The 14,425-nt window shown below is 43.2% G+C and overlaps 1 protein-coding gene and 1 long non-coding RNA gene across 2 annotated transcripts in view; one reads left to right on the top strand and one right to left on the bottom strand.

The window, feature by feature from the left end:
- LOC135386246 (extended synaptotagmin-2-like) overlaps positions 1 to 14,425 on the bottom strand; it is a 38,827-nt gene that overhangs the window by 9,690 nt on the left and 14,712 nt on the right. Inside the window, exons 11-18 of the mRNA XM_064616054.1 lie at positions 13,746 to 13,831; positions 11,978 to 12,026; positions 11,788 to 11,877; positions 11,602 to 11,691; positions 9,670 to 9,831; positions 8,637 to 8,981; positions 6,010 to 6,119; positions 2,305 to 2,400 (exon numbers count right to left, since the gene is read on the bottom strand). Coding sequence (XP_064472124.1) covers positions 2,305 to 2,400; positions 6,010 to 6,119; positions 8,637 to 8,981; positions 9,670 to 9,831; positions 11,602 to 11,691; positions 11,788 to 11,877; positions 11,978 to 12,026; positions 13,746 to 13,831 — 1,028 coding nt within the window. The remainder of the gene's footprint in view (positions 1 to 2,304; positions 2,401 to 6,009; positions 6,120 to 8,636; positions 8,982 to 9,669; positions 9,832 to 11,601; positions 11,692 to 11,787; positions 11,878 to 11,977; positions 12,027 to 13,745; positions 13,832 to 14,425) is intronic.
- On the top strand, positions 3,277 to 5,043 carry LOC135386249 (uncharacterized). Its single transcript, XR_010420645.1, has 2 exons — positions 3,277 to 3,424; positions 4,064 to 5,043. It is a non-coding gene; the product is annotated as an uncharacterized LOC135386249 (long non-coding RNA).

The following is a 14,425-nucleotide window of genomic DNA, read 5'->3' as shown; positions in this document are numbered from 1 at the left end:
CACGTCACCAATGATGGCATAAGGAGACTCGTTCTGGTTTGCCGGTCAGTGGGGGTCAGCGCCTTGTCCCTTTGCCGCCGTAAACCTGTTTTGCCAGTTTTCCCGGTGAATTGGGGATAGAAGGAGCGGCCGAAGCATTACCGAGCAAGGAGAAAGGCTCTATCAGAACCCCGAGCAGCCGAGTAGCAGACGACAGCGGAGTAGCAGACAACATTTCTCTAGGCCAATCAGCGAGCGTTCTCCTTATAGCGTCAGCGCGAGGTTCCAGGCAGATCACAGGCTGGTACTGCTCTTCACCACCATTGCGCACGGTCGCTTTTTGTGGCGTATTTTAAATTCAATTTCTGAGATAATTATGACTCTGTGGTGTAAATTACTTCGCATGGTGCACCTTACTGGCCTACTTAACAGTTTTATAGGAAGAAAACTGGGTGTTAAAAATGACTTCTGTGCTACTTTAATATCTAAACACTTTTCCTACGAAAAATTAGCCAAGTAGACTGTCGGCCGACGCAGAAAATAGTGAAGTCAGTTTCATAGATTGGTTTTCGGGATTTGATTGTCCCTTTAACACATTGTTCGGGGTACGAGCTTGATTTCAAAAACACGGAACTTCTGCATCAAGATAAGGGAATAAAGGGGTTATCAAGAAGCCCAGACTATAGGAGGACCGCGACAAAAATACATCAGTAAATCTTCTGTGCACTATTCAGAAAAACATTCGTTTTTCACCTTTTTTATTCAAATAGAGGAAACAATTTCGCACAGGGAAAGAATTGCCTCTGGAAAAATCTGCCACAGGAAAGGAACAATTTAAAAGGAAAATATTTAAGATAAGCCAGCCGAGATATGCAGCAATGATATGGCACTGCTTGCAGGAAACATTACCTAGAAAAGTTATCCGGAACTGCCCAGCCAGATTCACTATCAATTATAAATTAATATAATCAATCAATTATAATTTATTATCAATTATAAATGACTACAGCACCTGCAGCAGCATCAAAAATAAAAGGGACAGCTGAACTGTGTACACTGCGATGTAGGCGTTTAACAGCTAGCTTATCCTTTATGCATGAACAGTATCATAGTGAACCTCGGGCACACCCTGATACAACATTCCTATTGTACATCATCATGCATTAATAGAGAGTTTAAAATTCTTCCGCACAAGCCTCGACAACAAGCTTCGCTGATGCATTGTTTCCTTAGTCAAATGAACACTAGGATAACCAAATGGGTGCCATTGTAACTGTTCCAGACAGTAATCATTTTTGTACAGCTAGTTTGTTAATATTCATTGATTGGTTGACCTTACTTTTTGTTTGGGTGCCTGCCAATTATCCCCGATGCAGAACAACTGAAGAAGTGCATTTAATGACAAGAATTCAGTCCCCTTCCTTCTAATCGTTTCTGTTTGAAAAGATGCGTGTATCCCCAATAGAGAACAACTGAAGAAGTGGATTTAATGACAAGAATTCAGTCCCCTTCCTTCTCAATGTCTGTGTTTGAAAACATGCGTGTATCCCCGATAGAGAATAACTGAATAAGTGCATTTAATGACAAGAATTCAGTCCCCTTCCTTCTGATCGTTTCTGTTTGAAAACATGCGTGTATCCCCGATGCAGAACAACTGAAGTGCATTTAATGACAAGAATTCAGTCCCATTCCTATGGTAGGCTGAATTGCAGGTTAAAATCAGACAGACGGAATAAAGTAACAGACAACAGAAAGTGTTTAACACAAAATACTGAAACACACTTCTAAAATGCTTAAAACCAGTAAAAAAAAGAATTAAAAATCGGAGCAAACAGTATCATTATGTAGTGTCTTGCATATGTCACGTAGGCACCATATAGGGATGTGCTATTTTGTGAGTTGCATGTGCACAATGTGTGCTGTTCATGGTGTTTCTTAATCTTCCACTTTTCGTTTCTCATTTCTCTCTCATCTTTATAGTGTGTTATCCATGGTTGCCCGTGTTGTCACCTTCATGTAGTGCCCTTGGGCCTCTTAGAGTATGAACTGAAACATATAACATCAGAAGAGAAAATGTGCAGACTTGCTAGCACACCGCAAGAGTGGGAAAAAGCTGACCGACACGGAACAGTGAAGACTGCACAAACAACTGTTTGTGTCATCTTCACTGTCCCTTGTGTCTCGGTCTCTTCCCAGTTTCGTGAAATATTATGTCTCCGTTGAACTTGAGTGTCAGTCTTATGTCGTTTCTGTTTCTAGTCCACTTTATGTGCAGGACTGGGGGACTCATCACTCTCAATAACGCAGAACGAAAACAATGCTTACACAGCTCGGTGGACGGTTACAAGAAGGCGCCCCTTCTGAGTGTTGTAACGCAGGGTCAGCTGCACCTTTCCTGCTCCTGGATCTCCAAGCACTTCCCTGTAGCATGGATGGCATTTTGTTAGGTGTTAAGCTGGGTAAATGCTGACAGCTGTTTGATGCCATGATTCTGATATGTCAATTTTCAGAACAGTTTTGGTGAAGGACAACCTTGTTTCAGGTGAATACTGCACTACTATACATCTGTAGGTGTAATAACATAATGAGTAACCTGTAACAGGCAATATGATATTACTGTTTTCTCTTTTCTTTGGAGGAGGCAGGGAATGAGGCTGTTTTGTTTTTTGCTGGGAGCAATGGCTCTTGGTAACCTATCTAAGCCAAACTATAAACTTTACCATTTCTGACACAATGTAAATTAATTTTATTTGAATTAAAGGAAATGTGACAAAAACATCGAGCTCAGCAAAATACAGAGCCAAGTGGTGAGGGCAAGTAATTCATTGATACTTATAGTTAACAACCAATGAGAAGAAGTTAAAATTATTACTTCTGGTTGATTTCCCCAACTATCCGTTCCTTGACAACAGTTCTAAACTGGGCCAGCTGGTACACACGAAACGGTTAACATTGTAACAGCGCACGAGACAAGGATGAACTAAGTGTAGAGCCAAGTGTCGACCACTGGCAAGCAATGCCCTGCATTTACATTCCATTTAAAAGTAACAAAAATGTTTACTTCTACTTAATTTGCTCAGTAGCCATTTCATAGTTACTTCAAATAACTGTACAATCACGTGAAAGCTTCCTGCAGATAAGGTTTCGCACTTTCCAATTAGTACGCAGAATACGACCCAAATGGTGAGTAATACCAGCAAACGTCAAGAAACTATAACAACAACAACAACAAGAAAAGAGGCACATGATTGAAATAGCGAGCAGGTGTTCACCTGCAGCACAGGTGGCAGGTCTGCCTGCTGTTTCTTTGAAGACATGCCACCTGCTGCCCATGCACTCCAGCTATAAATCATTGCTCCCTTCTACATATCCTGTCAAAGCCATCTTCTTAAGCGAGCGCTACGCACGGTTAAAACCTGGAGCTTCGGGCAACTCCTCACCAAAGGTACGAGTGCGCATCAATTTTTCGGGCCTTATAATAATGGTTTCATTCAAGGCGCCGGGCTAAGGTTGTGTAGTTGTAATGGTAGCTATCTCTGCTGTGTGGCTGCTAACTGTGCTTCAAAACTATCTTATTGCCTATTGTTATTTATGGACTTGCTTGCATGACTGTGGCAATTATAAAAGTGGGGTTTAAGAGCTAGCTATTTGTTCTTCAGGATTTTTAGAGCTTCCGTTCGGGAGATGCATTTTTATTATGTGGTCTAGTTTTAAACTTTGCTGTGCTTGTCTCGAAGCAGTTTCTGGCCCTAAAGACCATCCTCATCCTTCTGCAAATGCAGTTGAAGTAGTACAAAAAAAGTCCAATATGTGCAGGTGGCAGGACTCTTACTTTGACCCTCTAGAATTCCAGAAAAAAGAATCATCCAGCAGATTTCCATAGATAGATTTCCAGCAGAAAGAAGAAGAAAAAAAGAGAGCGGGATAAGCTTGAATTACTTGTCCATTCCAAAATACCTGAGGCATTGGCTTTTTTGCAAATTATAATTACTTGAATTGTATGTCCAATTTCTAGTGAATTGAAAACAAAACAAAAATGCAGTGTTCTGAACTTGACACATCAGCTTTTTCTTCTTTTTTCTAGGACAATGCACCCTCATCCCATAATTCAAGGAAGAAGGGCATGTGGCAGCAACATCCAAACGAATGAGCTGAGAATGAGCTGAGCAATGAGAAAAAAAAAAAAAAAAAAAGAAGCTGTAAGAATAATGTGGAGAGGGAACAACATGCTGCCTCCTTACTTTAACGCTCACAGAACGCTCTTGAAATTGACACTATCATTTGCTTTCAGTGAAAATCTTTTCGATTCTAGCTTTTCGCATGTATTTCAATGAGTGACCTGATGGGAACAAGCAATTTGATCGTAACACCAGAGTTATTGTTATATCGAAAATCGAATTCAACGGGCTTGACTGTACTTCAAATATGTAGTTTTCGTATATACTGTATGGGCTGTGTAAAAAAATAGAAAGAAAAGAAAAGAGAAGAAAGAAGCACTCTGTCAAAAACCTCCAAGCAGAAGGTCTCTTACGAAACTTTGCTGCTCAACTGGCCTGTCCCTAGGGCATCAATGATTCATGTTGCTGTCAGCCCCTACAAGTATTTTCTCAGCAAGATAAGCTTTAATCTTTTCATCTTATTCTTCATGGACAGATGACCACGGCGAAACAGCATCTGTCCTTGTCGTTCTGTTTGCGTTCTTCCATAATGCATATCTATGACCAACATTGTCTCCTTGCCTTGTCGTTTATCGTATTATACGTCAGATTAGCAGACACACAAACAACAGTAACGAAGAAGTGTAATATGCGTGATTCATCCTCGTGTATTCCTCGTATATTCGCTACCGTTGCTCTGTGGTAAACATTATACTGGCCAATCCTCTCAGTGCTTAAATGACTGCCTTTGTCAGCACACGTACAACAATCAGTCTCTTTCGGATAATGTCAGTCAATGGCTGGTGAACTTGGCCCGTGATAGAGGTCGCTTTTGTATCTCTTCCAGACTTGTTGCCTGTCCAGACTGAGTTGTATCAATAAATTGTTTTCTACTAGTTGAATGCTGCCCTGGTCTCCAGTGTGTTCTGCCATGATCTCTGTCTACCATGTCTGTGTACCATGTCTTACGTCGATAAGCAAAAAATATCAGTAACGCAGTGACTCCTACATTGCTGGTTAATGATGCCCCCCCTGCTTCACTGGTATGTCGATAATTTGTTTTCACCCGTCCTTCTCCTCCATAATGTCTGTGTTGTTCCAGCATTTGCTTGATCTTCAACGGCTAGTGCTACACGATACGAGCTAGCTATGACACTACAATTGGGGCGCACTAAATACATGGTGGACTACCAACATCTTAGTAGGTTTGCACTAACTATGTGAGTGAATATAGTGGAGCGGCAAACCTTTGATGCACTTTCGCCTAGTCTGTTACTCTGCGGATAAATCGTGAGAATTAAAAAAAAGCCGCTGCCTAAACGGCTATACCTGTGTTTCAGCTTCTTTCCGTCAGATGGCAAAACGGTCGAATGCGGCGTTGCAGACTGCGACTCTGCATTCAGTTTCCACTTGTTCAATTGGTTTCGATGTCGTCTGCAACGCCCCTTCGACCGTTTTGCCATCTGACGGAAAGGAGCTTAAGCACAGGTATAGCCGTTTAGGCAGCGGCGTTTTTTTAATTCTCACGATTTATCCGCAGAGAAACGGACCAAATGGCAGTATCGACATCAAATTTTGGGGCATAATACGTCCTTGTAAGAGCTACTTTTTAGCTTCCCGACGCTGTTCTTATTTGTTTTATCTTCCTTACAAACCCCGAAGTTTATCTTGGCGAACCCTGTATATCCCGAAATTTACCCTCCCCCCCCCGACTGTACTGCCCAAAAAAATCGGGCCGTAATTATAATTAGCTCAAAATATGTAATCACAAAATAACCTGAATGTCACTGCAATGGAAAACAAGGTTCTAAGACAGGCTATGGTTAGTAGTTGCATGATTACACTTTATTTCTTATCCTGGTCATTGTCCCACCTTTCTGGATCCCTCTGGTCGACGTTCATAACCCTCTCGCTCATGGCCACGCTCTCCAGAATTGGCGACACGGTAGAGTGGACCATTTCCTCCAGCGATGGTGGTTCAGCCTACAGCACATTCCAGCGGATCACCAGAAGAAACTACACTTTGCAGGCAGAATGACAAAGTAACATTTCTAGCATAAAACAGTGCACTTCCTTCTCAGAGCCATCTGGGGGTGAAACTCTGCCCAGAACAGTATGACTAGAGCCTGAAGTTTTCGGGAAATATTTTTTCCTAAATTCGGAGAGTAAAAATCGGGTAAATAAGACACGCGTTCTAAATTCACGCGAATTCGGGTGAAAAAAACTTCCAGTACGCTAAATTCGGGGAGAAATCTGGCTGAGTTAAACGAACTGTACTGGTTTGGTACAAATGGTGATGTAACTGTGTTTGCTACCAAACAAAGTTAGTGTGCGTTCCTACAGACGTTTCAGCGAGGGCAATTTGCAGGGTAAAAATCAGGTTTCACCCTAAAGAGGCAACCTTCAACCTTCGGGGTTGCAGATACGGGGAAGAATGGTGTTAAACCCTAAAACTTCAGGCTCTAAGTATGACTACCAGGTGGCCTCCCTTCATCTACAGGTTTTCCCGCCCATTTTAATCCAAGCGCCATCGAAATTGATCCATGTGCCATGCAAACTTTATGGGGCATGGATTAATTTAGCTGGCACTTGGATTAAAATCGCCGGGAAAACCTATAGAAGCACTGTCAAAAGACCACACAGTTGAGCAATCTCGTTAGAACAAACAACTGCAGGTGCTCCTCCGTTCCAATTGCAAAGTGCTCTTCCCCATTCAAATTTTATTTATATGACATGAATACAGTGAACCCTCGTTAATGTGACCCCCGATAATCTGACATGCTCACTTTATGATCGCTTTTCTCTGGAAACGTTGTTTCCGCCGTGTAAACCCATCTTGTTACTATGACAATCTCTTTTTTCTGACTATGACCAGCATTTTTGTCACAAGTACGGTCAAACACATGCATCTAGTTATTATGACCAGTGATGGCTGGTAGTTAACTACATGTAGTTCAACTACTAGTTAAACTACCTAATTGTAGTTAAAAAGTAGTTAACTACTTGCAGAAAAGTAGTGGCAACTACTAGTTAAACTACTATTTCGAGCAGTTAACTACGGTAGTTAGGTTACTGCAGGCGCCAGCTACTTCCAATTTTGCTGCAAGCTTTACGGCACGACTGTGCTTCAGACTTTTACCTTGAGCTACTTGTTTGATGGGAACGGAGGTGCAATTGTGCCGAGCATGCGTACTATATCTTAACTTTTATCACTGCATGTGGTTCATATTTAGGTGTCCGAGAACACTATGGAATGGGATTGGTGTTGATATACAACGTTAATAAGTAGTTATAGATGTAGTTAAAATACATTGCAGTAGTCAAAGAAGTAGTTTTAACTACCTCCCCTGAAAAGTAGTTGAACTACTTGAACTACTAGTTGAACTACTAGTTAAACTACTCCATCGCAAAGTAGTTAGTAGTTATAGTTAAACTACTGTAGAAGTAGTTAGTAGCCATCACTGATCATGACCACTTCGCATGACCCGCAGAGTAGCCCCAGGGAGAGGTCACCACGCACCTAAGAATGGCCGGAATGAAGCGGTCTCTGAGGACAACAAAGTGTACGTTTCTCGTTAATATGACAATTCGCTTTATGACCAAAATCTGTGGGAACGGTGGTGGTCATACTAACGAGGGTTCATGGTACGTGATTTTGACCTGGGCGTCAACGAGATTGGATTGTAATAATACAAAAAAAAATATGTGGTCTTTTCAACTGAACAAGTATGATATGGGTCCATGATGGGGAGAGCAAGCAAGGCAAACACAACCACGCAACATACGTTTAGTAAGTATGATACGCACAATTTCATACGTTTTGCTGCTGTTGAATGTAGGAAACTATACAGAGTTATAATGTTGTGTTGTGATATCTCGGTGGTGTAGCCGGGGGCGTTGAAACTGCCCTGAAAGCGTACCTCTGGTAGTGTATTTGGGAGGGGCAAAGAAAGGGCAAAACCCTTTCCCTCACATATAAAGTTCCTGTAGAACCCCCTCAAGAAAATTTTTTCTGACTACGCTACTGCGATACCTCAACAAGGACTTTCCCAGTACCCCCACTCCTACACACACACACACACACACACACACGCACACACACAGACACAGAGACAGACAGACAGATGCACGCACGCACCAGAAACCTGATGCCCGCCCAAAATATCTTACAACACCATCTCCCACCCACACAAAAACGTGCACAAACAAACGAACAAACAAACAAACAAACAAAAAACTTCACGAAGGCCAGAAAAGCAGCAAATATGGGTGTCACAGCAATCCCTACAGGACCCCTCCGCTCACCCTAGAGATGACAACCTATGAAAAGCTATGGCTTTTCAGGCTATGGCTTTAGGCTATGGCTATGGCTTTATGGCTACGGCTTTAGGCTACGATCTACGACCAGAAGCTATGGCCAACACTAAGGCTACATAGACAAGTAAGCGAAGCAAAAACGCCGTAGAAATGCTGAGCATGACACAGCAATGGACACCACACCTTAGGGCTACTTGGGGCGTCTCCCGGTTCAGAAGTTGCAGAGATGACAGGGGGAGGGGTACTCGGCAGGAGGGGCTCCTCTTCCGCTGGGACGGCGGACGACGACCGGACACTGTCCGAACGTTTGGGGACAGGGGTAGATGGACCCTTGCTGCTTGGCTGCCGTGTGAGGGGAGAGTGGGCGCTGGAGAGGATACGCATCTGCAGGGTCATGTAGAGCTTGGCCTGGTGCCCAGTGCCCAGAAGGATGAGGGGCTCTTCTATCTTCATTTCTTGTTCCTTGAGCAGCCGAGAGAGACGGAAATTGAGGTGGCCCAACGTCTGGCTGGATTTTGTGTCCACTATCTAAAAAATGTGGGGAGGAACAGAGAGGATGAGAAAAAAGCGTGGTCGACGCAACTCAGTTTTATGCTTCGTGGAAGTGTTTCATATGTGAAGGATGAATACCGTGAAAGCCATTAATGTTGCGGCCAGAATTTTTCGTGTATTCTAGATGCAAAACTTTGGGGAGACATTCGTGATAAACCCGAATTCCGCTATTATAGTGCTTTTTTTTTTCAGCATTATACGATGGTTACCACTGTGACTTGCAGTAATATGGTTAAGGCCCCTCGCTTTCCGCGGTGGAAAATTAAATTTTCCGCAAAGTGGGATGTACAAAACTGCGGTATTCCGCGTGCAAGAGAAAACAATAAAAAAATGAAGTTTTAGCATTCTTCCAGGATCACATAAATGCACGGATTATAAGTGAATCTCAATTTAAAAAGCGATAAAACATCAGTGCAGGGGACACAGAAAGACAAAACAGACGTCTGTTTTGTCTCTCTGTGTCCCCTGCTCTGGGGTTTTATTGCTTTTAGAATCTCAATTTACCATAACAGATACATACACAGGGTGTGTGCAGATAAACCAAAGTGGAATTTGCACACACCACACGAACATAGTTCCACTAGCATAGTTACACTAAGCAGTGAAAGAAAACTTTCAGCTCTCGATAGCAGCCACTGCGCAGTTTCAAAAAGGTAGGACTGGCCTTGATCTCCATGTCTTGCACTTCTGGGTTGGCTACCAGGAGGTAGAAGATCTCCTCCCACACAGGGTCATTGGTGCTTTGCTTGATGGCGCTCCAACGCTCCTGGCTGCCCAAGACCAGCTGTAGCTGGGGACTCGGCTCTGCTGCTGCCTTGCTTGCATTCTGGTTAGAAAAGCAGAGCACTCGGTAATGTGGACACATACGGAAGAGCAGTGTGCCGATGTCCCGTTCACTTTCACGCTTTGCATCGTGTTCAAAGTGTTGCAGCCCTTCAAGTGTTCTCTCCTCTGTCACAGTATGTTCGCTGGAGTGCAATGCTCTTAGAACACATGAAACAATGCGGCACTTACGGCACAGCATTCGTACGAGTGTTACTTCAGCGTATCTGCAGTGCTCAACTACGGACAATTTTACCCACGAGGGCTTCAGAATTGCGTAGAGGACCTGGTAAATGTATAGAACTATGGCACATTGGTTACGTCTGGAAATATTTTACACACAAAGGTGAAGATGGTATAGCTGCTTATCCATCAACAGAATTTTAATAATGACATTTTAATTCCACAAATTGCAGTAGCAGAATGTACTTACTCGACGTAACCTGTGTGGTGCACCCTAGAAATGCAACATTTGAGCACTCGAGAAGTATTGTGCATTTTGTGTACTAAAATGGCAAACACAAATGTTCCATGCTTATTAATTTCCATGAAAAGATTCTAGCAATGCACAACTGGTGCATCTGGATAACATAGGCTATGCACAATAACTAAGGCCCCTGGTTTTCTGCTGTGAAAAAAATTCAAAATTCCGCGGCATCAACATGTAAATTCCAGAATTTTTTCCCGGCAAGGGGTCAATGGCTGCTTGAAATGGGAAACACTTTATTTTTTTGGATAATGAGAGAATAAAAAAATATTTTATAAACTAATACAGATTCAAAGCACTTTTGTGGCTCAGCACTACACAATATCTTGTGTTCTCCTCTGACGCGCGAATGCCACCTGTCGCCTACAATCATTCATAGGGCCCGACTTTTTCGGGTTTTATTTTTGGCCAAATTCGGGGGGTAAATATCGGGTGATATTTTTCATTCGAAAATTCGGGTGTATTCGGGTTAAATCCCGTTACGGCATATTCTGTCGTCAGGAATTCGGGTGATTTTTTTTTGTTTAATAAAAATTTGTCTTAACATGGAACTAATGTTTAGCAATGTTATCAAACTTTATTTTAATGCACGCTTATGAGCGTGCCACGCGACCCGGGTGTTTTCGGGTAGATTCGGGTTAAACCCGAATTTTACAGATTTTGTTCGGGGGGTAAATATCAGGCGGATACGGTTTTAACCCGAAAAAGTCAGGCCCTAATCATTTCATATCAGCATCTACAGTTTATAGGAACCCAATCAGGTATGTCGAAGAGTCACATGTACCTTGGAGTAGTTGGGAGCGTGCACAGCACACACTTTTATCTAACGCTCTTTTGAGTGACCTTCTCGTGACTTCTCCTGAGACGCTGCACGTCATAGTAACCGTCCACATCATGCCAATCGTGTCCTTCGACCGAATCTGATTTCCGCAAAATTCTGTGCAAAACGCAGCGAAATTTCGAGCAAAATAAGAGATTCCGCGAAATTCCGTACCAAACGAACGATTCCAGGATGAGTTCCGTATTCTGCGAAATTTCGCGGAATCGCAGAAAACCCAGGCCCTTAACGATAACGCAATTCATCGGTCCAATGATGACAGAGAAAAAAATTTAACACAACAAATCAGGGGTGCCACTTCCATTTGGCAGAGTGTCTATTAGCGCATTCCTAAGTTGGGCTCCCAAACAGTGGTATTTAAATTTACTCAACATGTTTAACCACGCATAGACTTCAGAAACGAGGCTCAGCATGCAGCATGCTGCAGTGCAAATAAACGGCTCACGTACCGGCAGATGTTTCGCCGAATCTAGGAAGACAATCAACACTGCCGAGGAGAGTGGCACCTTGGTGGAGATGGACTTCACCAGGTCCAGTTGCTGCATTTAAAGAGAAAAGCGTGTTCACAAGCTAATTAAGTTAGAACGCTCTTAGTGTTCCGCAAAAATATTGCACATTTATAAATGGTGCATTACCGGAGACAGGTCCTCCGTGTCCTTGCTCAGGCTCAGCCAGAAAGCTTTCAGGCGGATCTTGCCCGACTTCACATCGTCCAAGGTCAACCACTACGGGGAACATGAAAACACACACAGTGAAAACCACACCAGCACATCCGTTCCGGCTTTCTAGCTGCACTGCTGAAGAACGATATGCCGTTGTACAAACCATGTCGCTCTGGCCCTTCTGCTGTAGGTCGCCAACTGCAACGGAAGTCCTACAAAGGGACAACTGAACTGTGATGCGTGTAATGCTTGCACATGGATGAATGCATCAGACTTCAACAGTGCCCTGCATTAACTAACATGCTTAATGCATTTACATGAGTCATACAAGCACTTCAGGAACCATTCTTGTTAGGTCTGCTAACTGTAACTTGTATTGCACGTACAGTCAAATGTCAAATCATGTCACTTGTTATACTAGCTATAGACTGCAGTTTTCCAGACAAAATATTTTCTTGTCCATTTCTTCTTTTCTTAAAACAATAATTTCTTAAACAATTTTTAAGTAGCCATAAATTTCACTACAGTTTTGGCACACTATAGCCTTAGTTGGTTGTGTGCCATAAAACCTCATTGATCATTATCATCATCATCATTAAAACAACGGGCATTGCATATGACTAGAAAGGTCAAGGAGCACCGTCGAGGTGCACTGATATACAGTAAAACCCGCGGATAGCGATATCGCGTATAACGATATCCCTCGTAAAACGATGATTCATGATTTTACCGTCAAAATATACATTGTTTCTATGGGGACACAACCCGCGTATAGCGATGGAAACAGCGGTTCCGAGTACTAGTATAACGACGTTGTCCCGTGCGCGTAACCTCGCGGCGAAAATCGCCGCGATAAGATACAGTAGAATCTCAATGATACGAATCTCACAGGTAGTGGAAAAAAATTCGCATCATCCGAAATTCACATCAAAAGAATGAAACCAAAATAAAAATTGGGGGAAGGAAATAGACAGTGACTGTTCATTTTCTAATACTGTCAGTGAAAGAGGTAGGTGGCAACGCTTTTGTGTCTCCGTATTTGGCCAATGCTGCTCAATTTCGCGAGATGATTTGAAAGGCCTAGCACGTGCTTTCCACCAGCGAGTCGCGCGACAGTGTTCTAAAGCGAGCTTCTCCTAAAGCACGCAGGCGTTAGGTGAAGCCGACTTGCGGAATGGTGACGTGTAGTGTTGCCAGAAGTTGTCCTGCTATGTTCCCTGGCTCCCTCCACGAGTTCTGACCGCTGTTTTCCCAAGCCAGTGCGGTGTCATACAGCTTCGCGTTTTTTTTTTTTTTTTTTAGCATCTGTTTGTTTTTCTTTTGCTACATGCGGGGTGGCGCGCGACTTTTCGTGGACGCGCTATTTAGATAAGCCCTCGTTTAATGATGTACCCTGTATAACGATGGAATTCGCGATTACTGTCAATATCGTTATGCGCGGGTTTCACTGTAGCATGCTGCTGAGAGAATTCCAGACCCTATTGTTTCCTCCCTCTAAAATACGAAAGTAATTTTCATCGAATACATAGTTGCCAAATCGGAACTCCAAACCCTCTGTGAAACCTTTTCGTGTCACCACTTTTCACTCATTCTCTCTCTGTAGTCAGACACCCTTCAAGTTATCCTGCTTGAATCCTCACCACCACTACCAGGATGAGGGAATGTCCTTCTGAAACTGGACTATATGCACACACTCAATGGGTGTCATGTTGCACCAGGTCTTCTCAGAGTCACATATCATAACTGACATTATTAGTGCGCTCAAAGGCAGAGGCTAGAGGCTATGTTGCAGTTTTTTTTTGCAAACGAATCTTCCTGTAAAGGTTTCTCAACTTGAGGTGCAGAATCCCAAAGCCTCCAACGACTCGGAAGAAATATACGCCTCAGTTCCTCAACTTAAATTCATAAACATATAACCGTCACCAGCTTACCTTCCCAGAAAGTCGTCCTTGCTGCTTTGGTCCTCATCCATCACTTCAATGTCCAAGGTGGTCCCTGGAATCTGGTACACCACAGCCTGCACCAGTGGTCACTCGTAAGACAAGACTGCTCCTCCTCAACATCACAAAGAGAGGTGCACACGTAGAACCACCGGGACAGTATGCATACTCTAAGATTGCTTTTCAGTAAATCCTCTAAGATATATGTATATAGGACAAGTGTACAGTCGGCGTCCGATTTTTCGGACTCGGCGGGGATCGCGCAAGAGTCCGAAAAAACGAATTTCGCTTCAAAATAAACTTTAATAAGCCCTAGTAGGCTGGAAAAATTTGTCGATGCTTTCCTAACGCGCTTCCAGCTCTGCCTGATAACATCAGCTTCTATTTCCCGAAGCGACATTTCGTCACTGTAAGTACACTGACAGAGGCACCGCCGTCATCAAGTCCGCAAGTCGGCTTCACCTAACGCATGCGTGCTTTAGGTGAAGCTCGCTTTACAGCGCCGTCGCGCGACTCGCGGGCGGACAGCACGTGCTGGACCGTTGGCCAAAAACGAAGACGCGAAAGCGCTACGACAGACCTCTTCTACTCAGAGGAATGGGAAATCAACAATCATCACTGCCTATTTTTTTGCCTAAATATTTTAGTTCGTTGATTTCTTTTGATACGAA

This window comes from Ornithodoros turicata, chromosome 2 (genome assembly GCF_037126465.1).
Source record: "Ornithodoros turicata isolate Travis chromosome 2, ASM3712646v1, whole genome shotgun sequence".
NCBI classification, from domain to species: domain Eukaryota; kingdom Metazoa; phylum Arthropoda; class Arachnida; order Ixodida; family Argasidae; genus Ornithodoros; species Ornithodoros turicata.
The sequence above is the reverse complement of the archived record's forward strand: the minus strand, read 5'-3'. Positions and strand labels throughout refer to the sequence as shown.